Here is a 27,868-nt window from a genome sequence, read left to right on the forward strand (position 1 = left end):
GTCAGGGGACGGGGCGAACAGGACACCCCCCCAGTGGTATCGTGATCCCTGGCTTTTATGGAAGGGGACGGGGCGAACAGGACACTTTCCCCCCCCAGTGGTATCGTGATCCCTGGCTTTTATGGAAGGGGACGGGGCGAACAGGACACCCCCCAGTGGTATCGTGATCCCTGGCTTTTATGTAAGGGGACGGGGCGAACAGGACACTTTCCCCTCCCAGTGGTATCGTGATACCTGGCTTTTATGGAAGTGGACAGGGCGAACAGGACACTTTCCCCTCCCAGTGGTATCGTGATACCTGGCTTTTATGTAAGTGGACAGGGCGAACAGGACACTTTCCCCTCCCAGTGGTATCGTGGTTCCTTCGCTTTTATGTAAGGGGACGGGGCGAACAGGACACTTTCCCCTCCCAGTGGTATCGTGATACCTGGCTTTTATGTAAGGGGACGGGGCGAACAGGACACTTTCCCCTCCCAGTGGTATCGTGGTTCCTGGCTTTTATGGAAGTGGACAGGGCGAACAGGACACTTTCCCCTCCCAGTGGTATCGTGATACCTGGCTTTTATGTAAGGGGACGGGGCGAACAGGACACTTTCCCCTCCCAGTGGTATCGTGGTTCCTGGCTTTTATGGAAGGGGACAGGGCGAACAGGACACTTTCCCCTCCCAGTGGTATCGTGATACCTGGCTTTTATGGAAGTGGACAGGGCGAACAGGACACTTTCCCCTCCCAGTGGTATCGTGATCCCTGGCTTTTATGGAAGGGGACGGGGCGAACAGGACACTTTCCCCTCCCAGTGGTATCGTGATACCTGGCTTTTATGTAAGGGGACGGGGCGAACAGGACACTTTCCCCTCCCAGTGGTATCGTGATACCTGGCTTTTATGGAAGTGGACGGGGCGAACAGGACACTTTCCCCTCCCAGTGGTATCGTGATACCTGGCTTTTATGGAAGTGTACGGGGAGAACAGGACACTTTCCCCTCCCAGTGGTATCGTGGTACCTGGCTTTTATGTAAGGGGACGGGGCGAACAGGACACTTTCCCCCAGTGGTATCGTGATACCTGGCTTTTATGGAAGTGGACAGGGCGAACAGGACACTTTCCCCTCCCAGTGGTATCGTGGTTCCTTCGCTTTTATGTAAGGGGACGAGGCGAACAGGACACTTTCCCCTCCCAGTGGTATCGTGATACCTGGCTTTTATGTAAGGGGACGGGGCGAACAGGACACTTTCCCCTCCCAGTGGTATCGTGATACCTGGCTTTTATGTAAGGGGACGGGGCGAACAGGACACTTTCCCCTCCCAGTGGTATCGTGGTTCCTTCGCTTTTATGTAAGTGGACGGGGCGAACAGGACACTTTCCCCTCCCAGTGGTATCGTGATACCTGGCTTTTATGGAAGTGGACAGAGCGAACAGGACACTTTCCCCTCCCAGTGGTATCGTGATACCTGGCTTTTATGTAAGGGGACGGGGCGAACAGGACACTTTCCCCTCCCAGTGGTATCGTGATACCTGGCTTTTATGTAAGGGGACGGGGCGAACAGGACACTTTCCCCTCCCAGTGGTATCGTGGTTCCTTCACTTTTATGTAAGTGGACAGGGCGAACAGGACACTTTCCCCTCCCAGTGGTATCGTGGTTCCTTCGCTTTTATGTAAGGGGACGGGGCGAACAGGACACTTTCCCCCCCAGTGGTATCGTGATACCTGGCTTTTATGGAAGTGGACAGGGCGAACAGGACACTTTCCCCTCCCAGTGGTATCGTGATACCTGGCTTTTATGTAAGGGGACGGGGCGAACAGGACACTTTCCCTCCCAGTGGTATCGTGGTTCCTTCGCTTTTATGTAAGTGGACAGGGCGAACAGGACACTTTCCCCTCCCAGTGGTATCGTGATACCTGGCTTTTATGTAAGGGGACGGGGCGAACAGGACACTTTCCCCTCCCAGTGGTATCGTGATACCTGGCTTTTATGTAAGGGGACGGGGCGAACAGGACACTTTCCCCTCCCAGTGGTATCGTGATACCTGGCTTTTATGGAAGTGGACAGGGCGAACAGGACACTTTCCCCCCCAGTGGTATCGTGATACCTGGCTTTTATGTAAGGGGACGGGGCGAACAGGACACTTTCCCCTCCCAGTGGTATCGTGATACCTGGCTTTTATGGAAGTGGACAGGGCGAACAGGACACTTTCCCCCCCCAGTGGTATCGTGATACCTGGCTTTTATGTAAGGGGACGGGGCGAACAGGACACTTCCCCCCCCCAGTGGTATCGTGATACCTGGCTTTTATGTAAGGGGACGGGGCGAACAGGACACTCCCCCAGTGGTATCGTGATACTTGGCTTTTATGTAAGGGGACGGGGCGAACAGGACACTTCCCCCCCCAGTGGTATCGTGATACCTGGCTTTTATGGAAGGGGACGGGGCGAACAGGACACTTTCCCCTCCCAGTGGTATCGTGGTTCCTTCGCTTTTATGTAAGTGGACAGGGCGAACAGGACACTTTCCCCTCCCAGTGGTATCGTGGTTCCTTCGCTTTTATGTAAGGGGACGGGGCGAACAGGACACTTTCCCCTCCCAGTGGTATCGTGATACCTGGCTTTTATGGAAGTGGACAGGGCGAACAGGACACTTTCCCCTCCCAGTGGTATCGTGATACCTGGCTTTTATGTAAGGGGACGGGGCGAACAGGACACTTTCCCCTCCCAGTGGTATCGTGGTTCCTTCGCTTTTATGTAAGTGGACAGGGCGAACAGGACACTTTCCCCTCCCAGTGGTATCGTGATACCTGGCTTTTATGTAAGGGGACGGGGCGAACAGGACACTTTCCCCTCCCAGTGGTATCGTGATACCTGGCTTTTATGTAAGGGGACGGGGCGAACAGGACACTTTCCCCTCCCAGTGGTATCGTGATACCTGGCTTTTATGGAAGTGGACAGGGCGAACAGGACACTTTCCCCTCCCAGTGGTATCATGATCCCTGGCTTTTATGTAAGGGGACGGGGCGAACAGGACACTTTCCCCTCCCAGTGGTATCGTGATACCTGGCTTTTATGGAAGTGGACAGGGCGAACAGGACACTTCCCCCCCCCAGTGGTATCGTGATACCTGGCTTTTATGTAAGTGGACAGGGCGAACAGGACACTTCCCCCCCCCCAGTGGTATCGTGATACCTGGCTTTTATGTAAGGGGACGGGTGAACAGGACACTTTCCCCCAGTGGTATCGTGATACCTGGCTTTTATGTAAGTGGACAGGGCGAACAGGACACTTTCCCCCCCCCAGTGGTATCGTGGTTCCTTCGCTTTTATGTAAGGGGACGGGGCGAACAGGACACTTTCCCCCAGTAGTATCGTGATACCTGGCTTTTATGGAAGGGGACGGGGCGAACAGGACACTTTCCCCTCCCAGTGGTATCGTGATACCTGGCTTTTATGGAAGGGGACGGGGCGAACAGGACACTTTCCCCCAGTGGTATCGTGATACCTGGCTTTTATGTAAGGGGATGGGGCGAACAGGACACTTCCCCCAGTGGTATCGTGATACCTGGCTTTTATGGAAGGGGACGGGGCGAACAGGACACTCCCCCCCAGTGGTATCGTGATACCTGGCTTTTATGTAAGGGGACGGGTGAACAGGACACTTCCCCCAGTGGTATCGTGATACCTGGCTTTTATGGAAGGGGACGGAGCGAACAGGACACTTCCCCCCAGTGGTATCGTGATACCTGGCTTTTATGGAAGGGGACGGGCGAACAGGACACTTTCCCCCAGTGGTATCGTGATACCTGGCTTTTATGGAAGGGGACGGGGCGAACAGGACACTCCCCCAGTAGTATCGTGATACCTGGCTTTTATGGAAGGGGACGGGGCGAACAGGACACTTTCCCCCCCCAGTGGTATCGTGATACCTGGCTTTTATGGAAGGGGACGGGGCGAACAGGACACTTTCCCCCCCCCAGTGGTATCGTGATACCTGGCTTTTATGGAAGGGGACGGGCGAACAGGACACTCTCCCCCAGTGGTATCGTGATACCTGGCTTTTATGGAAGGGGACGGGCGAACAGGACACTTCCCCCCCAGTGGTATCGTGATACCTGGCTTTTATGTAAGGGGACGGGGCGAAGTGGTATCGTGATACCTGGCTTTTATGTAAGGGGACGGGGCGAACAGGACACTCCCCCAGTGGTATCGTGATACTTGGCTTTTATGGAAGGGGACGGGGCGAACAGGACACTCCCCCAGTGGTATCGTGATACCTGGCTTTTATGTAAGGGGACGGGGCGAACAGGACACTTCCCCCAGTGGTATCGTGATACCTGGCTTTTATGGAAGTGGACAGGGCGAACAGGACACTTTCCCCTCCCAGTGGTATCGTGATACCTGGCTTTTATGTAAGGGGACGGGGCGAACAGGACACTTTCCCCTCCCAGTGGTATCGTGATACCTGGCTTTTATGTAAGGGGACGGGGCGAACAGGACACTTTCCCCTCCCAGTGGTATCGTGGTTCCTTCACTTTTATGTAAGTGGACAGGGCGAACAGGACACTTTCCCCTCCCAGTGGTATCGTGGTTCCTTCGCTTTTATGTAAGGGGACGGGGCGAACAGGACACTTTCCCCTCCCAGTGGTATCGTGATACCTGGCTTTTATGGAAGTGGACAGGGCGAACAGGACACTTTCCCCTCCCAGTGGTATCGTGATACCTGGCTTTTATGTAAGGGGACGGGGCGAACAGGACACTTTCCCCTCCCAGTGGTATCGTGGTTCCTTCGCTTTTATGTAAGTGGACAGGGCGAACAGGACACTTTCCCCTCCCAGTGGTATCGTGATACCTGGCTTTTATGTAAGGGGACGGGGCGAACAGGACACTTTCCCCTCCCAGTGGTATCGTGATACCTGGCTTTTATGTAAGGGGACGGGGCGAACAGGACACTTTCCCCTCCCAGTGGTATCGTGATACCTGGCTTTTATGGAAGTGGACAGGGCGAACAGGACACTTTCCCCCCCAGTGGTATCGTGATACCTGGCTTTTATGTAAGGGGACGGGCGAACAGGACACTTTCCCCTCCCAGTGGTATCGTGATACCTGGCTTTTATGGAAGTGGACAGGGCGAACAGGACACTTTCCCCCAGTGGTATCGTGATACCTGGCTTTTATGTAAGGGGACGGGGCGAACAGGACACTCCCCCAGTGGTATCGTGATACCTGGCTTTTATGTAAGGGGACGGGCGAACAGGACACTCCCCCAGTGGTATCGTGATACTTGGCTTTTATGTAAGGGGACGGGGCGAACAGGACACTTCCCCCCCAGTGGTATCGTGATACCTGGCTTTTATGGAAGGGGACGGGGCGAACAGGACACTTTCCCCTCCCAGTGGTATCGTGGTTCCTTCGCTTTTATGTAAGTGGACAGGGCGAACAGGACACTTTCCCCTCCCAGTGGTATCGTGGTTCCTTCGCTTTTATGTAAGGGGACGGGGCGAACAGGACACTTTCCCCTCCCAGTGGTATCGTGATACCTGGCTTTTATGGAAGTGGACAGGGCGAACAGGACACTTTCCCCTCCCAGTGGTATCGTGATACCTGGCTTTTATGTAAGGGGACGGGGCGAACAGGACACTTTCCCCTCCCAGTGGTATCGTGGTTCCTTCGCTTTTATGTAAGTGGACAGGGCGAACAGGACACTTTCCCCTCCCAGTGGTATCGTGATACCTGGCTTTTATGTAAGGGGACGGGGCGAACAGGACACTTTCCCCTCCCAGTGGTATCGTGATACCTGGCTTTTATGTAAGGGGACGGGGCGAACAGGACACTTTCCCCTCCCAGTGGTATCGTGATACCTGGCTTTTATGGAAGTGGACAGGGCGAACAGGACACTTTCCCCTCCCAGTGGTATCATGATCCCTGGCTTTTATGTAAGGGGACGGGGCGAACAGGACACTTTCCCCCCAGTGGTATCGTGATACCTGGCTTTTATGGAAGTGGACAGGGCGAACAGGACACTTTCCCCCAGTGGTATCGTGATACCTGGCTTTTATGTAAGGGGATGGGGCGAACAGGACACTCCCCCAGTGGTATCGTGATACCTGGCTTTTATGGAAGGGGACGGGGCGAACAGGACACTTCCCCCCAGTGGTATCGTGATACCTGGCTTTTATGTAAGGGGACGGGTGAACAGGACACTTTCCCCCAGTGGTATCGTGATACCTGGCTTTTATGGAAGGGGACGGGCGAACAGGACACTCCCCCCCAGTGGTATCGTGATACCTGGCTTTTATGTAAGGGGACGGGGCGAACAGGACACTCCCCCAGTGGTATCGTGATACCTGGCTTTTATGTAAGGGGACGGGGCGAACAGGACACTTCCCCCAGTGGTATCGTGATACCTGGCTTTTATGTAAGGGGACGGGCGAACAGGACACTCCCCCAGTGGTATCGTGATACTTGGCTTTTATGTAAGGGGACGGGCGAACAGGACACTTCCCCCCCCCCCAGTGGTATCGTGATACCTGGCTTTTATGGAAGGGGACGGGGCGAACAGGACACTTTCCCCCCCAGTGGTATCGTGATACCTGGCTTTTATGGAAGGGGACGGGGCAAACAGGACACTTTCCCCCAGTGGTATCGTGATACCTGGCTTTTATGGAAGGGACGGGCGAACAGGACACTTCCCCCCAGTAGTATCGTGATACCTGGCGTTTATGGAAGGGGACGGGGCGAACAGGACACTTTCCCCCCCAGTGGTATCGTGATACCTGGCTTTTATGGAAGGGTACGGGGCGAACAGGACACTTTCCCCCCCAGTAGTATCGTGATACCTGGCGTTTATGGAAGGGGACGGGGCGAACAGGACACTTTCCCCCAGTGGTATCGTGATACCTGGCTTTTATGGAAGGGGACGGGGCGAACAGGACACTTCCCCCCCAGTAGTATCGTGATACCTGGCGTTTATGGAAGGGGACGGGGCGAACAGGACACTTCCCCCCCCCCAGTGGTATCGTGATACCTGGCTTGGTATGGTATCGTTAGTGAAACGTTTGTATCGTGACAACACTAGTGTGTTTCTCTGCTTCTCAGTCTTGCTGGAGAGAAAGGGAGGACCACGTCTATTCTGCTCTCCTGCACGAACACACCTTCCCTCCCTCCATATCTTTCTTATCTTAGACCGGAGATGTTTGTCTTTCAAAATATTCAAATTATAGGGCAAAAAAACAGGAAAATATTTGCATATATTTGCTTTGCCGCTCCAAAGAATATCCAAGCACATCAGGAGTGAGAGAACAACAGGGAGTGTGTGTGTTTCATCTCTATTATGGGGCTCGAGAGACAAACATCGGAAAACATGGGGGAAGAGGGAGGCACAATAAACAGACTGAAAGAGAGTGAATGAATGAGTGAAGAGAGAGTGAATGAATGAGTGAAGAGGGAGAGAATGAACGTGTCAGAATGGTGGAGTGTGATCTGTGCAGCGTGGAGAATCGGTCCTCAGTTTGCTTTGTGTCTCTCCAGCCAGCACAGAGACACACACAGAACCAGGAAAGTAGGTCGAGGATGAAAGGAGAGAGTGGGAACGACAGAGAGAGAAAGAAAAGAGTGAATAAGAGACAGAGAGAACTTTTGGAACTGTAATGTTTAATGAAAATGTTTTATTGTTTATTTCACTTTTGTTTATCTATTTCACTTGCTTTGGCAATGTAAACATGTGTTTCCCATGACAATAGAGCCCTTACATTGACATGGAATTTGAGAGGAGGAAAAAAAGGGAGATCGTGACACAGACTGATGATGGAGGGATGGAGACAGACAGACTGATGATGGAGGGATGGAGACAGACAGACTGATGATGGAGGGATGGAGACAGACAGACTGATGATGGAGGGATGGAGACAGACAGACTGATGATGGAGGGATGGAGACAGACAGACTGATGATGGAGGGATGGAGACAGACAGACTGATGATGGAGGGATGAAGACAGACAGACTGATGATGGAGGGATGGAGACAGACAGACTGATGATGGAGGGATGGAGACAGACAGACTGATGATGGAGGGATGGAGACAGACAGACTGATGATGGAGGGATGGAGACAGACAGACTGATGATGGAGGGATGGAGACAGACAGACTGATGATGGAGGGATGGAGACAGACAGACTGATGATGGAGGGATGGAGACAGACAGACTGATGATGGAGGGATGGAGACAGACAGACTGATGATGGAGGGATGAAGACAGACAGACTGATGATGGAGGGATGGAGACAGACAGACTGATGATGGAGGGATGGAGACAGACAGACTGATGATTTACATTTACATTACATTTAAGTCATTTAGCAGACGCTCTTATCCAGAGCGACTTACAAATTGGTGCATACACCTTATGACAACCAGTGGAACAGCCACTTGCATCTAAATCTTGTTGGGGGGTGAGAAGGGGGGTGAGAAGGATTACTTACCCTTACTTACCCTATCCTAGGTATTCCTTGAAGAGGTGGGGTTTCAGGTGTCTCCGGAAGGTGGTGATTGATGATGGAGGGATGAAGACAGACAGACTGATGATGGAGGGATGGAGACAGACAGACTGATGATGGAGGGATGGAGACAGACAGACTGATGATGGAGGGATGGAGACAGACAGACTGATGATGGAGGGATGGAGACAGACAGACTGATGATGGAGGGATGGAGACAGACAGACTGATGATGGAGGGATGGAGACAGACAGACTGATGATGGAGGGATGGAGACAGACAGACTGATGATGGAGGGATGGAGACAGACAGACTGATGATGGAGGGATGCAGACAGACAGACTGATGATGGAGGGATGGAGACAGAGACTGATGATGGAGGGATGGAGACAGACAGACTGATGATGGAGGGATGGAGACAGACAGACTGATGATGGAGGGATGAAGACAGACAGACTGATGATGGAGGGATGGAGACAGACAGACTGATGATGGAGGGATGGAGACAGACAGACTGATGATGGAGGGATGGAGACAGAGACTGATGATGGAGGGATGGAGACAGACAGACTGATGATGGAGGGATGGAGACAGACAGACTGATGATGGAGGGATGGAGACAGAGACTGATGATGGAGGGATGAAGACAGACAGACTGATGATGGAGGGATGGAGACAGACAGACTGATGATGGAGGGATGGAGACAGACAGACTGATGATGGAGGGATGAAGACAGACAGACTGATGATGGAGGGATGGAGACAGACAGACTGATGATGGAGGGATGGAGACAGACAGACTGATGATGGAGGGATGAAGACAGACAGACTGATGATGGAGGGATGCAGACAGACAGACTGATGATGGAGGGATGAAGACAGACAGACTGATGATGGAGGGATGGAGACAGACAGACTGATGATGGAGGGATGGAGACAGACAGACTGATGATGGAGGGATGAAGACAGACAGACTGATGATGGAGGGATGGAGACAGACAGACTGATGATGGAGGGATGGAGACAGACAGACTGATGATGGAGGGATGGAGACAGACAGACTGATGATGGAGGGATGGAGACAGACAGACTGATGATGGAGGGATGGAGACAGAGACTGATGATGGAGGGATGGAGACAGACAGACTGATGATGGAGGGATGGAGACAGACAGACTGATGAAGGAGGGATGGAGAGAGTGTGACCGAGGGAGGGAGAGAGGGGGAGGGAGAAAGTGAGACAGAAAATACAAGAAGCTAAAGGGGGCGGGGGGACTTCTTATGCCATCCCTCAACCCCTTCAGAAAAGAACCCTGATTATAACATCCATCTGTGCCTCTGACAGACAAGAAAATGGTGATCTGACTTCCGCACAGAGACAGAATGGACCAACTGACCTGTGCGTGTGCGTGTGTGTGTGTGTGTGTGTGTGTGTGTATAGAAAGGCCTAGTAGAGATAGAGAAGAGTATTGTGTGTGAGTTTAGATCCTAAGACAGTGGTGCTGAATGGACCTGAAGGCTATTAGCTCCCCCTTGCTATCTGCTAGCTAGGCTAGTGCATGACGGCAATCCCATCCTTTTATACCTGGGGTTTTCAACCAGTCCTTGTCCAGGGAGCCCCTCCCAGGCAAACCGGCAACCCAGGGACCCCCATCATACATCATGTCATCAGGTGAATGATAGTGGCAAGAAGAAGTAATCAACATTTCAAAACACATTTTTGCAAAGAGTAGCTGTTTAGCTGGTTAAACAAAAGTTAGCCATGTGTTGGCAAAAATGTATGTCACAAAAAAGCTTTCCAGCGGCACTTGCCTCGCTGGTAGCCTATTCGCAGGTGCTTTTCAAAGTCTATGGGCATTTCCATGATAATGGAATAACGCTAAGACTCAGATTTTCTATTTAAACAAATGTATTCCAAACAAAAACCATTGATTTCAGAACATAGAACTCTATGCAGAACATAGAACTCTATGCACAAGGACAGCTTTTAAAGGTCCAATGCAACCATTTTAATCACAACATCAAATCATTTCTGGGTAACAATTAAGTAACTTAACGTAATTGTTTACAATTAAAATTGGCCCTGTCCGGGGGTATCATTGGATGGGGCCACAGTGTCTCCTGACCCCTCCAGTCTCAGCCTCCAGTATTTATGCTGCAGTAGTTTATGTGTCGGGGGCTAGGGTCAGTTTGTTATATCTGGAGTACTTCTCCTGTCTTATCCGGTGTCCTGTGTGAATTTAAGTATGCTCTCTCTAATTCTCTCTTTCTCTCTCTCTCTCTGAGGACCTGAGCCCTAGGAACATGCCTCAGGACTACCTGGCATGATGACTCCTTGCTGTCCCCAGTCCACCTGGCCGTGCTGCTGCTCCAGTTTCAACTGTTCTGCCTGCGGCTATGGAATCCTGACCTGTTCACCGGACGTGCTACCTGTCCCAGACCTGCTGTTTTCAACTCTCTGGAGACAGCAGGAGCGGTAGAGATACTCTTAATGATCGGCTATGAAAAGCCAACTGACATTTACTCCTGGAGGTGCTGACCTGCTGCACCCTCGACAACTACTGTGATTATTATTATTTGACCATGCTGGTAATTTATGAACATTTGAACATCTTGGCCATGTTCTGTTATAATCTCCACCCGGCACAGCCAGAAGAGGACTGGCCACCCCACATAGCCCGGTTCCTCTCTAGGCTTCTTCCTAGGTTTTGGCCTTTCTAGGGAATTATTCCTAGGTGCTTCTACACCTGCATTGCTTGCTGTTTGGGGTTTTAGGCTGGGTTTCTGTACAGCACTTTGAGATATTAGCGGATGTAAGAAGGGCTATATAAATACATTTGAATTGATTTGATTTGAAAATGGTCAAAAAGAAACAAAAATAGCTTTTTAGTCTCAAGCAAGACTTTAGATAAAACTGTCTGGGAGAGGGGAAAATTGAAAACTAGCGGTTATTGGCAGAGACGTTTTGAACTCTTTCTTACTGGTCTATTAACTGATTTATTACCAGATGATGTCACCAAACAGGTCAAAACTCCATCCCACCACAACAGGCTGACATTTCAGGGGGTCTTTTCAAACAGCTCTCGCACTAAAACAGCTCTCGCATTATCATAATTTTTACAATTTCACAGTATTATTCCATCCTCAGTGTTGAAATATATTTAAAATACAGCAAAGGATGTTTTGGACTGCACTGGGCCTTTAAACATTTCCACAGAACATTTACATGAAGAACAGCTCAGACACAAAGTTTGGTAACAGAATTACGGTAAAATCTCACTCAGTTTTATTCTGTTGCCAAACTTTGCATCTGCACAGTATTTCCAATAAATGTCAAAGTAATAATTGTGCATAGAGTTTAATGCTTTGTTAAAACTTTGAATTCAATGGTCACAGCACAATTCCATTAACGTGGTATGTCAGATACTCCAGTGAGCGTAATTGGCTACGATGAGTATAATTTTCTCAAAACTAGGAGTTGAGAAGTAAAATTGACATCATTAGAAAGAAGGTATTCTCCTCTTTTCAAATGTTGTTGCTAGATATATTAATAAAAACATTTAGATAAAACAAATATTTTTCCCACTTTGTAAAAAAACAAAATTACAGTGCATTGGGAAAGTATTCAGACCCTTGACTTTTTCCACATTTTCTTACGTTACAGCCTTATTTTAAAATTGATTAAAATAATTGTTTTACCTCAATCTACCCACAATACCACATAATGACAAAGCGAAAACAGGTTTAGGATTTTTTGTTTTGTTTTTTGAAATACCTTATTTACATAAGCATTCAGACCCTTTTCGATGAGACTCAAAATTGAGCTCAGGTGCATCCTGTTTCCATTGATCTTCCTTGAGATGTTTCTACAACTTTATTGAAGTCCACCTGTGGTAAATTCAATTGATTGGACATGATTGGGAAATGCACCGCACCTGTCTATATAAGGTCCCACAGTTGACAGTGCATGTCAGAGCAAAAACTAAGCCATGAGGTTGAAGGAATTGTCTGTAGAGAGACGGGATTGTGTCGAGGCACAGATCTGGGGAAGGGTACCAAAATATTTCTGCTGCATTGAAGGTCCCCAAGAACACAGTGGCCTCCATCATTCTTAAATGGAAGAAGTTTGGAACTAGCAAGACTCTTCCTAGAGCTGGCCGCCTGGCCAAACTCAGTAATGGGGGAGAAGGGCCTTGGTCAGGGAGGTGACCAAGAACCTGATGGTCCCTCTGACAGAGCTCCAGAATTCCAATGTGGAAATGGAAGAATCTTCCAGAAGGACAACCATCTCTGCAGCACCACCAATCAGGCCTTTATGGTAGAGTGATGGTAGAGTGACCAGATGGAAGCCACTCCTCAGTAAAAGGCACATGACAGCCAACTTGGAGTTTGCAAAAAGGCACCTAAAGACTCTCAGATCATGAGAATCAAGATTATCTGGTCTGATGAAACCAAGATTCAACACTTTGGCCTGAATGCCAAGCGTCACGTCTGGGGAAACCTGGCACCATCCTAGGATGAAGCATGGTGGTGGCAACATCATGTGGTGGGGGTATTTTTCAGCGGAAGGGACTGGGAGACTAGTCAGGATCCAGGCAAAGATGAACAGTGCAAAGAACAGAGAGATCCTTGATGAAAACCTGGTCCAGAGCGCTCAGAACCTCAGGCTGGGGCGAAGGTTCACCTTCCAACAGAACAATGACCCTAAGCACACAGCTAAGACAACGCAGGAGTGGCTTCGGGACAAGTCTCTGAATGTCCTTTAGTGGCCCAGCCAGAGCCCGGACTTGAACCCAATCTAACATCTCTGGAGAGACATGAAAATAGCTATGCAGCAACGCTCAGCATCCAACTTGACAGAGCTTGAGAGGATCTGCAGAGAATGGGAGAAACTCCCCAAATACAAGAAGACTCAAGGCTGTAATCGCTACCTAAGTTGCTTCAACAAAGTACTGTGTAAAGGATCTGAATACTTATGTACACTCATATGATTGAGTGTAGTCTGGCCCAGGAGTGGGAAGGTGAACGGAAAGGCTCTGGAGCAACGAACCGCCCTTGCTGTCTCTGCCTGGCCGGTTCCCCTCTTTCCACTGGGATTCTCTGCCTCTAACCCTGTTACGGGGCTGAGTCACTGGCTTGCTGGGGCTCTCTCGTGCCGTCCCTGGGGGGTGCGTCACCTGGGTGGGTTGATTCACTGTTGTGGTCGGCCTGTCTGGGTTGCCCCCCTTGGGTTGTACCGTGGCGGAGATCTTTGTGGGCTATACTCGGCCTTGTCTCAGGATGGTAAGTTGGTGGTTGAAGATATCCCTCTAGTGGTGTGGGGGATGTGCTTTGGCAAAGTGGGTGGGGTTATATCCTTCCTGTTTGGCCCTGTCCGGGGTGTCCTCGGATGGGGCCACAGTGTCTCCTGACCCCTCCTGTCTCAGCCTCCAGTATTTATGCTGCAGTAGTTTATGTGTCGGGGGCTAGGGTCAGTTTGTTATATCTGGAGTACTTCTCCTGTCCTATTCGGTGTCCTGTGTGAATCTAAGTGTGCGTTCTCTAATTCTCTCCTTCTCTCTTTCTTTCTCTCTCTCGGAGGACCTGAGCCCTAGGACCATGTCCCAGGACTACCTGACATGAGGACTCCTTGCTGTCCCCAGTCCACCTGGCCATGCTCCTGCTCCAGTTTCAACTGACCTGAGCCCTAGGACCGTGCCCCAGGACTACCTGACATGAAGGCTCCTTGCTGTCCCCAGTCCACCTGACTGTGCTGCTGCTCCAGTTTCAACTGTTCTGCCTTATTATTATTCGACCATGCTGGTCATTTATGAACATTTGAACATCTTGGTCATGTTCTGTTATAATCTCTACCCGGCACAGCCAGAAGAGGACTGGCCACCCCACATAGCCCGGTTCCTCTCTAGGTTTCTTCCTAGGTTTTGGCCTTTCTAGGGAGTTTTTCCTAGCCACCGTGCTTTTACACCTGCATTGTTTGCTGTTTGGGGTTTTAGGCTGGGTTTCTGTACAGCACTTTGAGATATCAGCTGATGTACGAAGGGCTATATAAATAAATTTGATTTGATTTGATTGATGTAAATGTGAGTTCAGTTTTATATTTTTAACAAATTTGCAAAAAATTCTAAAAACCAGTTTTTGCTTTGTCATTATGGGGTATTGTATGTAGATTGATGAGGGGGAAAAACTAATTTAATCCATTTTAGAATAAGGCTGTAAAGTAACAAAATGTGGAAGAAGTCAAGGGGTCTGAATACTTTCCAAATGCACTGTATATATTTTCAGACCCCCTGGGCCCGTGGAACCCTGGTTGAATACCCCTCGCGTAATGCCCCTGGTTGAATACCCCTCGCGTAATGCCCCTGGTTGAATACCCCTCGCGTAATGCCCCTGGTTGAATACCCCTCGTGTAATGCCCCTGGTTAAATACCCCTGGTTTACACCACTCATTCCCAAACTATTATATGAAAATAGAACATACAAAACGTAGACAAATTGACAACAAAAAAAAGCAGAATTAATATGAATAGATCATTATGTTCCATATCAGTCATTAAAGACAGGCTGGGGAGAGATACCTCCTACTCCATCTTTCTAATTTCCTTTTTTTAAACTCTTCATCTGTCGCTCCGCATTCGTTCAGTTACTCCCTGCTCAGTCTGAAGGTGGTGGGCAGGCAGAAGCATGCATGATGTCCCAATTTACACTGCTATAAATAAATAACCCTAACAGGGAGCGACAGAGAGTGAGATGAGACAGAGAGAGACAGATGAAAGTGAGAGGATAGAGAGGAAAATACTTGAGGGGTGCTCTTGATCCTAAACCAAGTAATTATCACTAGTCTCATCTTAACCCAGAGGCTGGTTATCAGTCCCTAGCCTGATCTGAACCCAGAGGCTTGTTATCAGTAACTAGTCTCATCTGAACCCAGAGGCTTGTTATCAGTCACTAGTCTCATCTTAACCCAGAGGCTTGTTATCAGTCACTAGCCTCATCTGAACCCAGAGGCTTGTTATCAGTAACTAGTCTCATCTGAACCCAGAGGCTTGTTATCAGTCACTAGCCTCATCTTAACCCAGAGGCTTGTTATCAGTCACTAGCCTCATCTTAACCCAGAGGCTTGTTATCAGTCACTAGTCTCATCTGAACCCAGAGGCTTGCTATCAGTCACTAGTCTCATCTGAACCCAGAGGCTGGTTATCAGTCACTAGCCTCATCTGAACCCAGAGGCTTGTTATCAGTCACTAGTCTCATCTTAACCCAGAGACTTGTTATCAGTAACTAGTCTCATCTGAACCCAGAGGCTTGTTATCAGTCACGAGTCTCATCTGAACCCAGAGGCTTGTTATCAGTAACTAGTCTCATCTGAACCCAGAGGCTTGTTATCAGTCACTAGTCTCATCTGAACCCAGAGGCTTGTTATCAGTCACTAGTCTCATCTGAACCCAGAGGCTTGTTATCAGTAACTAGTCTCATCTGAACCCAGAGGCTTGTTATCAGTAACTAGTCTCATCTGAACCCAGAGGCTTGTTATCAGTAACTAGTCTCATCTGAACCCAGAGGCTTGTTATCAGTCACTAGTCTCATCTGAACCCAGAGGCTTGTTATCAGTAACTAGTCTCATCTGAACCCAGAGGCTTGTTATCAGTAACTAGTCCCATCTGAACCCAGAGGCTTGTTATCAGTAACTAGTCTCATCTGAACCCAGAGGCTTGTTATCAGTCACTAGTCTCATCTGAACCCAGAGGCTTGTTATCAGTCACTAGTCTCATCTGAACCCAGAGGCTTGTTATCAGTAACTAGTCTCATCTGAACCCAGAGGCTTGTTATCAGTAACTAGTCTCATCTGAACCCAGAGGCTTGTTATCAGTCACTAGTCTCATCTGAACCCAGAGGCTTGTTATCAGTCACTAGTCTCATCTGAACCCAGAGGCTTGTTATCAGTCACTAGTCTCATCTTAACCCAGAGGCTTGTTATCAGTCACTAGTCTCATCTGAACCCAGAGGCTTGTTATCAGTAACTAGCCTCATCTGAACCCAGAGGCTTGTTATCAGTAACTAGTCTCATCTGAACCCAGAGGCTTGTTATCAGTCACTAGTCTCATCTGAACCCAGAGGCTTGTTATCAGTCACTAGTCTCATCTTAACCCAGAGGCTTGTTATCAGTCACTAGTCTCATCTGAACCCAGAGGCTTGTTATCAGTAACTAGCCTCATCTGAACCCAGAGGCTTGTTATCAGTCACTAGTCTCATCTTAACCCAGAGGCTTGTTATCAGTAACTAGTCTCATCTGAACCCAGAGGCTTGTTATCAGTAACTAGTCTCATCTGAACCCAGAGGCTTGTTATCAGTAACTAGTCTCATCTGAACCCAGAGGCTTGTTATCAGTCACTAGTCTCATCTGAACCCAGAGGCTTGTTATCAGTAACTAGTCTCATCTGAACCCAGAGGCTTGTTATCAGTCACTAGTCTCATCTGAACCCAGAGGCTTGTTATCAGTCACTAGTCTCATCTGAACCCAGAGGCTTGTTATCAGTCACTAGTCTCATCTGAACCCAGAGGCTTGTTATCAGTCACTAGTCTCATCTGAACCCAGAGGCTTGTTATCAGTAACTAGTCTCATCTGAACCCAGAGGCTTGTTATCAGTCACTAGTCTCATCTGAACCCAGAGGCTTGTCAGTAGAGCAGTACAACAACGTGTCCATGCAGTAAGACCACCCCTCTCTCTCCCTCACCACACCCAAACACACAGACACAAAAACAACTCTGAGGCTAAACTAAATGAAGGGCAACAAAAGAGAAGGCATCACAATGGAGTAAGATGTCTACAGAAGCCTCATCAGAAGATCAGAGCCTCTACCTCCAAGACAAACCTAGAGCCTTGAAAGACCACGTCGACAGGTAACACACAGGTAACACACAGGTAACACACAGGTAACACACAGGTAACACACAGGTAACACATACGCACATACAGAAACAGGAGAAATTGTTGTTTTCTTCAGTCTTTGTCTCTGGGTCCATCTAGAAACCTCATACTGAAGGGTCACTGGGCTTTGATGAGACAAGAGACAGAGGGGACACAGTGTTGTGTGTTTGTTCCAAACTGCCAATCTGTGTTCACAACCCTTTATAATATGGTCTGTCCTTCCTAAAGCTTGTCTAGTCACTGGGAAGTCCCCAATTTTATACACTCTACTCACCTTACTTCCCAGTCCTTGACCAGGCTCATCCTCCTAAACCCTGTCTAACACACAAGCCACACACAAAAACACCCACCCCGGCCATAATCATCTTAAAGGTTTTTACTCACCAAAGTAACAACACAGTGTGGTCAAAGACTTAGTAACTTAGTTAAAGGTAACCAGATCGTGACAACTACAAACATATTTATGTTTTAGCATTTTTTTTAAACATATATTTATTAACTTATTTTAGGATATCTTCGGAAATACCCACAATGCATGATTTCTCAACATTTATATGGAGAACCGATGGTACCGAGCTAGTTCCAGCTAGCTAACATCAGCTGCTATCCATGCTAGCATGTAATTACATTCCAAACCAAGTGCTGGCGCTGGTGAGCTACTATGTACACGAAGAAGAAACCATATAAATTCATTTAGAAAAACGGCATTTCCTCTTTTCCTGTGTGTTTGGTAGTGTTAGTCGAGCGAGCGCACTAGCAGTTTTCCATTGTTTGTCGTTAGTGCAGTAATACCTACATATTGCAGTAATACCCTCAAGGACGGTGTTACGACTCATTTGTGGCCCAAAAACGAAAAGCTAGCTTTGAAGTGGGACCAGTGTGTCCGGTTGAAGCGAGCGGATTGGAGTATTGGAACAGTATGTGGTGCTCATTTCACCCCAGAGGACTTCGATGGCTTAGTATGTATAACCAGCGGAAGGCAGGATTAGGTATGCGACTGACAGAAACCAGGTGCTGGGCCGAGTGTGAATGTGAAGCCTACAACCTGTATTTCCTACCGACCTACCGGTATCACGAGTGTCAGCAGTTTGTAAGTCGCTCTGGATAAGAGCGTCTGCTAAATGACTTAAATGTAAATGTAAATGATGGCGATAAATCGGTTAAATTTAGTGTAGATTTACCTCACTATATCACTATTGGATTAGCTGACTCTCCCTCGGTTGGTGAAACAGCCTCTCCCACTGAAGGCCTCTCCTTGGCTCTTCTGTGACTTTGGTAGTTAACTCAGCTGTCAATCTGTAATTCTCCGCTCTCTCTACTGACTGGGCTAGCTAGTACGTTAAAATGACAAACTTAAAGCCTCCGGAATGGCGCAGCGATGTCCGGGGTACGGGGTGGTTTGGCCGGCCAGGACGTCCTCGTCTCATCATGCTCTAGTGACTCCTTGTGGTGGGCCATGCACCAGAAAACTGACTTGGACGGTGTTTCCTCTGACACAATGGTGCGGTTGACTTCCGGGTTAAGCCAGCAGTGTGTCAAGAAGCAGTGCGGCTTGGCAGGGTTGTGTTTCGGGAGGACGCATGGCTCTCGACCTTCGCCTCTCCCGAGTCCGTACGGGAGTTGCAGAGATGAGACAAGACTAACTACCAATTGGATACTACAAAATTGGGGAGAAAAGGGGGTAAAAGTAAAACCAACTTTTAATGTAGCTGTAAGCTAGGTGTTGATTGCAACTGGCTGACTCATGCAGTGCTAATGTAACGTTCACAGGCTGGTAGGGCTAACGTTAGCAGGCTGGTAGGGCTAACGTTAGCAGGCTGGTAGGGCTAACGTTAGCAGGCTGGTAGGGCTAACGTTAGCAGGCTGGTAGGGCTAACGTTAGCAGGCTGGTAGGGGTAACGCTAGCAGGCTGGTAGGGGTAACGCTAGCAGGCTGGTAGGAGTAACGTTAGCAGGCTGGTAGGGGTAACGCTAGCAGGCTGGTAGGAGTAACGTTAGCAGGCTGGTAGGGGTAACGTTAGCAGCTGGTAGGGGTAACGTTAGCAGCTGGTAGGGGTAACGTTAGCAGGCTGGTAGGGGTAACGTTAGCAGGCTGGTAGGGGTAACGTTAGCAGGCTGGTAGGGGTAACGTTAGCAGGCTGGTAGGGCTAACGTTAGCAGGCTGGTAGGGCTAACGCTAGCAGGCTGGTAGGAGTAACGTTCGCAGGCTGGTAGGGGTAACGTTAGCAGGCTGGTAGGGGTAACGTTAGCAGGCTGGTAGGGGTAACGTTAGCAGGCTGGTAGGGGTGTTATTGCAAACATTTCGGCTTCATTTTAAGTTAAAAATGTGTAGTTATTTATGTTATCGGGAATTGGCTAGCTTGGCTGGGTCCTCCATATTACGTCACACCCTGCATTCTTTGGAATTCTGATCAGTTTTATGTTTAAAGTTAGGTGTAACTTTGTATTGGGAATTTTGATTAGTATTTTAATGCAAATCCATATGTTACATGTGGTTATGTTTATGCTACCTAACCTTTAAAGAGAATGTGATATGGTGACTGGTGAGAATGGGGTCAAGCTGTGTGGGATAATAGGGGACTGAGTGAGATTGGAGCCTAGCTTGGCCTCCCAGCTACAATGAGGGACTAATCGCTCATATCTATGCCTGAAGTAACGACACACACACACACACACACACACGACTGTGCTGTGAGCTCAAAAGGTCCTGATGGGAGGCTGTAACACAACCTTACACGCTAGAGCAGAGAAAACACACTAGCTTAGAACAGGGCTGACAATACATGTATCAGCCAGGCCACAGGCCACGTAAGAACTGTTCTGCCAAAAGAAGCATGGACTGGGAGGGTGGGAAACAGAGGCAGTGTGTGTGCGTGTGTGTGCGCTTCTCACCTCCAGTGCGGCCCAGGCCGACATGGACAGCGGGGTGCAGGCTGCCCTCATTGTTGAGCAGGTGAGGCAGGTGGTGGTAGATGTTTGGCACCTGGAGAGGCTTCCTACTGGCCAGCTCCTTCAGCAGCTTCTGGGTCTCATCTTACCGAGATACAGGAAGGAATCATAGAGTTACAACTGGTAGAATGGTTGAGAAAAGGGGACCATCTCACTCTCCCAAAAGCTTGGCTGTTGTGTTAAAACCCGCCAATTCAGACAGAAAGAGGGCAATGGGTCTGCACTCAGAAAGATGTCACATAAAGCTCATTTTTAGAATGTTGTATTATTTCACTGCATTGGGTACACAGACGTTACGACTTTGCAGCCTTCTTCAGCGTGTAGGTACAATTTTATCTTCATTCAAAACAGCATTTGTAAAGAACAACTGATGAGTAGCTGGTGCTTCAAAATCAGGCTTGACATTCATCTGCCAATCAGGGATGTGGCTTTTCTGGTCTACCTGTATACAAGTTAGTTACGAAGAAATACAGAGTTCTAGGGTAAGCTGGCACGAAGGGCAATTCATCAATCAGTTGACTTACAGTAGCAGTCAAAAGTTTTAGAACACCTACTCATTACGGGGTTTTTCTTTATTTTTACTATTTTCTACATTGTAGAATAAAAAACTATGAAATAACACATATGGAATTATGTAGTAACCCCCCTCCCCCCCCAAAAAAAAAAAGTGTTAAAAAATATATATTAAAAGTAGCCACCCTTTGCCTTGATGACAGCTTTGCAGACTCTTGGCATTCTCTCAACCAGCTTCACCTGGAATGCTTTTCCAACAGTCTTGAAGGAGTTCCCACATATGCTGGGCACTTGTTGGCTGCTTTTTCTTAACTCTGCAGTCCAACTCATCTCAAACCATCTCAATTGGATGAAGGTCGGTTGATTGAAGTCCAGGTCATCTCATGCAGAACTTCATCACTCTCCTTCTTGGTCAAATAGCCCTTACACAGCCTGGAGGTGTGTTGGGTCATTGTCCGGTTGAAAAACAGCTTCACGGTGGGAACCACACATGCAGAGATCATCCGTTCACCTATTCTGCGTCTCACAAAGACATGGCGGTTAGAACCAAAAATCTCAAATTTGGACTCATCAGACCAAAGGAATGATTTCCAACAGTCTAATGTCCATTGCTCGTGTTTCTTGGCCCAAGCAAGTCTCTTCTTCTTATTGGTGTCCTTTGGTAGTCATTTCGTTGCAGCAATTCAACCATGAAGGCCTGATTCACTCAGTTGATGTTGAGATGTGTCTGTTACTTGAACTCTGAAGCATTTATTTGGGCTGCAATTTCTGAGGCTGGTAACTCTAATGAACTTATCCTCTGCAGCAGAGGTAACTCTGGGTCTTTCTTTCCTGTGGCGGTCCTCATGAGAGCCAGTTTCATCATAGCACTTGATGGTTTTTGCGACTGCACACAAGTTCTTGAAATGTTCAGGATTGACTGACTTTCATGTCTTAAAGTAATAATGGACTGTTGTTTATTTGAGCTGTTCTTGCCATAATATGGACTTGGTATTTTACCAAATAGGGCTGTCTACTATATACCAGCCCTACCTTGTCACAATACAACTGATTGGCTCAAACGCATTGAGGAAATACATTTCACAAATTAACAAGGTATTCATTTAAATTAATTCCAGGTGACTTCCTCATGAGTAGGTGTGTCCAAACTTTTGACTGGTACTGTTGGTGTCTGCTCACTTGGATACATTATATAATTTCATGAGATAGATTACCAGAAAGGACATCAGCATCAGTTGTTCATAAACATGTGGGACTGACTCAAACTATTTGCAAAATCTGCTATGGACAATCTTCTTGTGTAACAGTCTAAAATGTGGCCTATAGGAATGAGGTGAAATCTAGTTCTTCTTTTAAACCATGTGGAGATAGAGAATTTAATTCATACATGTATATCCAGACGTCTTCTGTTTGGAGTCATTTGTTGTCGTAATCAATGTGTGGTGGATGAACGTTTTCAATCCAAACGCAACGCAATTCATTAATAAAATGATTTTGTTCAAAGAACGTTTCTCGCAACTGGCGAATCAGAGAATCATAGAGTTAAACTGGTAGAACGGTTGAGAATCATAGCATTAGACTGGTAGAACGGTTGAGATTCATAGTATTAGACTGGTAGAACGGTTGAGAATCATAGCATTAGACTGGTAGAACGGTTGAGAATCATAGCATTAGACTGGTAGAACGGTTGAGAATCATAGCATTAGACTAGTAGAACGGTTGAGAATCATAGCATTAGACTAGTAGAACGGTTGAGATTCATAGCATTAGACTGGTAGAACGGTTGAGAATCATAGCATTAGACTGGTAGAACGGTTGAGAATCATAGCATTAGACTGGTAGAACGGTTGAGAATCATAGCATTAGACTGGTAGAACGGTTGAGAATCATAGCATTAGACTAGTAGAACGGTTGAGAATCATAGCATTAGACTGGTAGAACGGTTGAGAATCATAGCATTAGACTAGTAGAACGGTTGAGAATCATAGCATTAGACTAGTAGAACGGTTGAGAATCATAGCATTAGACTAGTAGAACGGTTGAGAATCATAGCATTAGACTGGTAGAACGGTTGAGAATCATAGCATTGGACTGGTAGAACGGTTGAGAATCATAGCATTAGACTAGTAGAACGGTTGAGAATCATAGCATTAGACTAGTAGAACGGTTGAGAATCATAGCATTAGACTAGTAGAACGGTTGAGAATCATAGCATTAGACTGGTAGAACGGTTGAGAATCATAGCATTAGACTAGTAGAACGGTTGAGAATCATAGCATTAGACATGTAGAACGGTTGAGAATCATAGCATTAGACATGTAGAACGGTTGAGAATCATAGCATTAGACTGGTAGAACGGTTGAGAATCATAGCATTAGACTGGTAGAACGGTTGAGATTCATAGCATTAGACTGGTAGAACGGTTGAGAATCATAGCATTAGACTAGTAGAACGGTTGAGAATCATAGCATTAGACTAGTAGAACGGTTGAGATTCATAGCATTAGACTGGTAGAACGGTTGAGAATCATAGCATTAGACTGGTAGAACGGTTGAGATTCATAGCATTAGACTGGTAGAACGGTTGAGAATCATAGCATTAGACTGGTAGAATGGTTGAGAATCATAGCATTAGACTGGTAGAACGGTTGAGATTCATAGCATTAGACTGGTAGAACGGTTGAGATTCATAGCATTAGACTGGTAGAACGGTTGAGAATCATAGCATTAAACTGGTAGAACGGTTGAGAATCATAGCATTAGACTAGTAGAACGGTTGAGATTCATAGCATTAGACTGGTAGAACGGTTGAGAATCATAGCATTAAACTGGTAGAACGGTTGAGAATCATAGCATTAGACTAGTAGAACGGTTGAGAATCATAGCATTAGACATGTGGAACGGTTGAGAATCATAGCATTAGACTGGTAGAACGGTTGAGAATCATAGCATTAGACTAGTAGAACGGTTGAGAATCATAGCATTAGACTAGTAGAACGGTTGAGAATCATAGCATTAGACTAGTAGAACGGTTGAGAATCATAGCATTAGACTGGTAGAACGGTTGAGAATCATAGCATTAGACTAGTAGAACGGTTGAGAATCATAGCATTAGACTAGTAGAACGGTTGAGAATCATAGCATTAGACTGGTAGAACGGTTGAGAATCATAGCATTAGACTGGTAGAACGGTTGAGAATCATAGCATTAGACATGTAGAACGGTTGAGAATCATAGCATTAGACTGGTAGAACGGTTGAGAATCATAGCATTAGACTGGTAGAATGGTTGAGAATCATAGCATTAGACTGGTAGAACGGTTGAGAATCATAGCATTAGACATGTAGAACGGTTGAGAATCATAGCATTAGACTGGTAGAACGGTTGAGAATCATAGCATTAGACTGGTAGAATGGTTGAGAATCATAGCATTAGACTGGTAGAACGGTTGAGATTCATAGCATTAGACTGGTAGAACAGTTGAGATTCATAGCATTAGACTGGTAGAACGGTTGAGAATCATAGCATTAGACTGGTAGAACGGTTGAGATTCATAGCATTAGACTGGTAGAACGGTTGAGATTCATAGCATTAGACTAGTAGAACGGTTGAGAATCATAGCATTAGACTGGTAGAACGGTTGAGATTCATAGCATTAGACTAGTAGAACGGTTGAGAATCATAGCATTAGACTGGTAGAACGGTTGAGATTCATAGCATTAGACTAGTGGAACGGTTGAGAATCATAGCATTAGACTGGTAGAACGGTTGAGAATCATAGCATTAAACTGGTAGAACGGTTGAGAATCATAGCATTAAACTGGTAGAATGGTTGAGATTCATAGCATTAGACTGGTAGAACGGTTGAGAATCATAGCATTAAACTGGTAGAATGGTTGAGATTCATAGCATTAGACTGGTAGAACGGTTGAGATTCATAGCATTAGACATGTGGAACGGTTGAGAATCATAGCATTAGACTAGTAGAACGGTTGAGATTCATAGCATTAGACTGGTAGAACGGTTGAGAATCATAGCATTAGACTGGTAGAACGGTTGAGATTCATAGCATTAGACATGTGGAACGGTTGAGAATCATAGCATTAGACTGGTAGAACGGTTGAGATTCATAGCATTAGACTGGTAGAACGGTTGAGATTCATAGCATTAGACTGGTAGAACGGTTGAGAATCATAGCATTAAACTGGTAGAACGGTTGAGAATCATAGCATTAGACTAGTAGAACGGTTGAGATTCATAGCATTAGACTGGTAGAACGTTGAGATTCATAGCATTAGACTGGTAGAACGGTTGAGAATCATAGCATTAGACTGGGTAGAACGGTTGAGAATCATAGCATTAGACTGGTAGAACGGTTGAGAATCATAGCATTAGACTGGTAGAACGGTTGAGAATCATAGCATTAAACTGGTAGAACGGTTGAGAATCATAGCATTAGACTGGTAGAACGGTTGAGAATCATAGCATTAGACTGGTAGAACGGTTGAGAATCATAGCATTAGACTGGTAGAACGGTTGAGAATCATAGCATTAGACTGGTAGAACGGTTGAGATTCATAGCATTAGACTGGTAGAACGGTTGAGATTCATAGCATTAGACTGGTAGAACGGTTGAGAATCATAGCATTAGACTGGTAGAACGGTTGAGATTCATAGCATTAGACTGGTAGAACGGTTGAGAATCATAGCATTAGACTGGTAGAACGGTTGAGAATCATAGCATTAGACTGGTAGAACGGTTGAGATTCATAGCATTAGACTGGTAGAACGGTTGAGATTCATAGCATTAGACTGGTAGAACGGTTGAGAATCATAGCATTAAACTGGTAGAACGGTTGAGAATCATAGCATTAAACTGGTAGAACGGTTGAGAATCATAGCATTAGACTAGTAGAACGGTTGAGATTCATAGCATTAGACTGGTAGAACGGTTGAGAATCATAGCATTAAACTGGTAGAACGGTTGAGAATCATAGCATTAGACATGTGGAACGGTTGAGAATCATAGCATTAGACTGGTAGAACGGTTGAGAATCATAGCATTAGACTGGTAGAACGGTTGAGATTCATAGCATTAGACATGTGGAACGGTTGAGAATCATAGCATTAGACTGGTAGAACGGTTGAGATTCATAGCATTAGACTGGTAGAACGGTTGAGATTCATAGCATTAGACTGGTAGAACGGTTGAGAATCATAGCATTAAACTGGTAGAACGGTTGAGAATCATAGCATTAGACTAGTAGAACGGTTGAGATTCATAGCATTAGACTGGTAGAACGGTTGAGAATCATAGCATTAAACTGGTAGAACGGTTGAGAATCATAGCATTAGACTAGTAGAACGGTTGAGATTCATAGCATTAGACCGGTAGAACGGTTGAGATTCATAGCATTAGACTGGTAGAACGGTTGAGAATCATAGCATTAGACTGGTAGAACGGTTGAGAATCATAGCATTAGACTGGTAGAACGGTTGAGAATCATAGCATTAGACTGGTAGAACGGTTGAGAATCATAGCATTAAACTGGTAGAACGGTTGAGAATCATAGCATTAGACTGGTAGAACGGTTGAGAATCATAGCATTAGACTGGTAGAACGGTTGAGAATCATAGCATTAGACTGGTAGAACGGTTGAGAATCATAGCATTAGACTAGTAGAACGGTTGAGATTCATAGCATTAGACTGGTAGAACGGTTGAGATTCATAGCATTAGACTGGTAGAACGGTTGAGAATCATAGCATTAGACTGGTAGAACGGTTGAGAATCATAGCATTAGACTGGTAGAACGGTTGAGAATCATAGCATTAGACTGGTAGAACGGTTGAGAATCATAGCATTAAACTGGTAGAACGGTTGAGAATCATAGCATTAGACTGGTAGAACGGTTGAGAATCATAGCATTAGACTGGTAGAACGGTTGAGAATCATAGCATTAGACTGGTAGAACGGTTGAGAATCATAGCATTAGACTGGTAGAACGGTTGAGAATCATAGCATTAGACTGGTAGAACGGTTGAGATTCATAGCATTAGACTGGTAGAACGGTTGAGATTCATAGCATTAGACTGGTAGAACGGTTGAGATTCATAGCATTAGACATGTGGAACGGTTGAGAATCATAGCATTAGACTAGTAGAACGGTTGAGATTCATAGCATTAGACTGGTAGAACGGTTGAGAATCATAGCATTAGACTGGTAGAACGGTTGAGATTCATAGCATTAGACATGTGGAACGGTTGAGAATCATAGCATTAGACTGGTAGAACGGTTGAGAATCATAGCATTAAACTGGTAGAACGGTTGAGAATCATAGCATTAGACTAGTAGAACGGTTGAGATTCATAGCATTAGACTGGTAGAACGGTTGAGATTCATAGCATTAGACTGGTAGAACAGTTGAGAATCATAGCATTAGACTGGTAGAACGGTTGAGATTCATAGCATTAGACTGGTAGAACGGTTGAGAATCATAGCATTAGACTGGTAGAACGGTTGAGAATCATAGCATTAGACTGGTAGAACGGTTGAGATTCATAGCATTAGACTGGTAGAACGGTTGAGATTCATAGCATTAGACTAGTAGAACGGTTGAGAATCATAGCATTAGACATGTGGAACGGTTGAGAATCATAGCATTAGACTGGTAGAACGCTCTCTCCACTGGCTTCCAGTTGAAGCTCGCATCCGCTACAAGACCATGGTGCTTGCCTACGGAGCTGTGAGGGGAACGGCTCCTCAGTACCTCCAGGCTCTGATCAGGCCCTACACCCAAACAAGGGCACTGCGTTCATCCACCTCTGGCCTGCTCGCCTCCCTACCACTGAGGAAGTACAGTTCCCGCTCAGCCCAGTCAAAACTGTTCGCTGCTCTGGCCCCCCAATGGTGGAACAAACCCCCTCACGACGCCAGGACAGCGGAGTCAATCACCACCTTCCGGAGACACCTGAAACCCCACCTCTTTAAGGAATACCTAG

The 27,868-nt window shown here is 46.8% G+C and overlaps 1 protein-coding gene across 1 annotated transcript in view; it reads right to left on the bottom strand.

The window, feature by feature from the left end:
* The window catches only part of LOC118366599 (alpha-1,3-mannosyl-glycoprotein 4-beta-N-acetylglucosaminyltransferase A-like), a 98,415-nt gene that overhangs the window by 37,669 nt on the left and 32,878 nt on the right, over positions 1 to 27,868 (bottom strand). Inside the window, exon 3 of the mRNA XM_052493199.1 lies at positions 20,298 to 20,438. Coding sequence (XP_052349159.1) covers positions 20,298 to 20,438 — 141 coding nt within the window. The remainder of the gene's footprint in view (positions 1 to 20,297; positions 20,439 to 27,868) is intronic.

The sequence above is a fragment of the Oncorhynchus keta genome, chromosome 34, assembly GCF_023373465.1.
Source record: "Oncorhynchus keta strain PuntledgeMale-10-30-2019 chromosome 34, Oket_V2, whole genome shotgun sequence".
Taxonomy (NCBI): domain Eukaryota; kingdom Metazoa; phylum Chordata; class Actinopteri; order Salmoniformes; family Salmonidae; genus Oncorhynchus; species Oncorhynchus keta.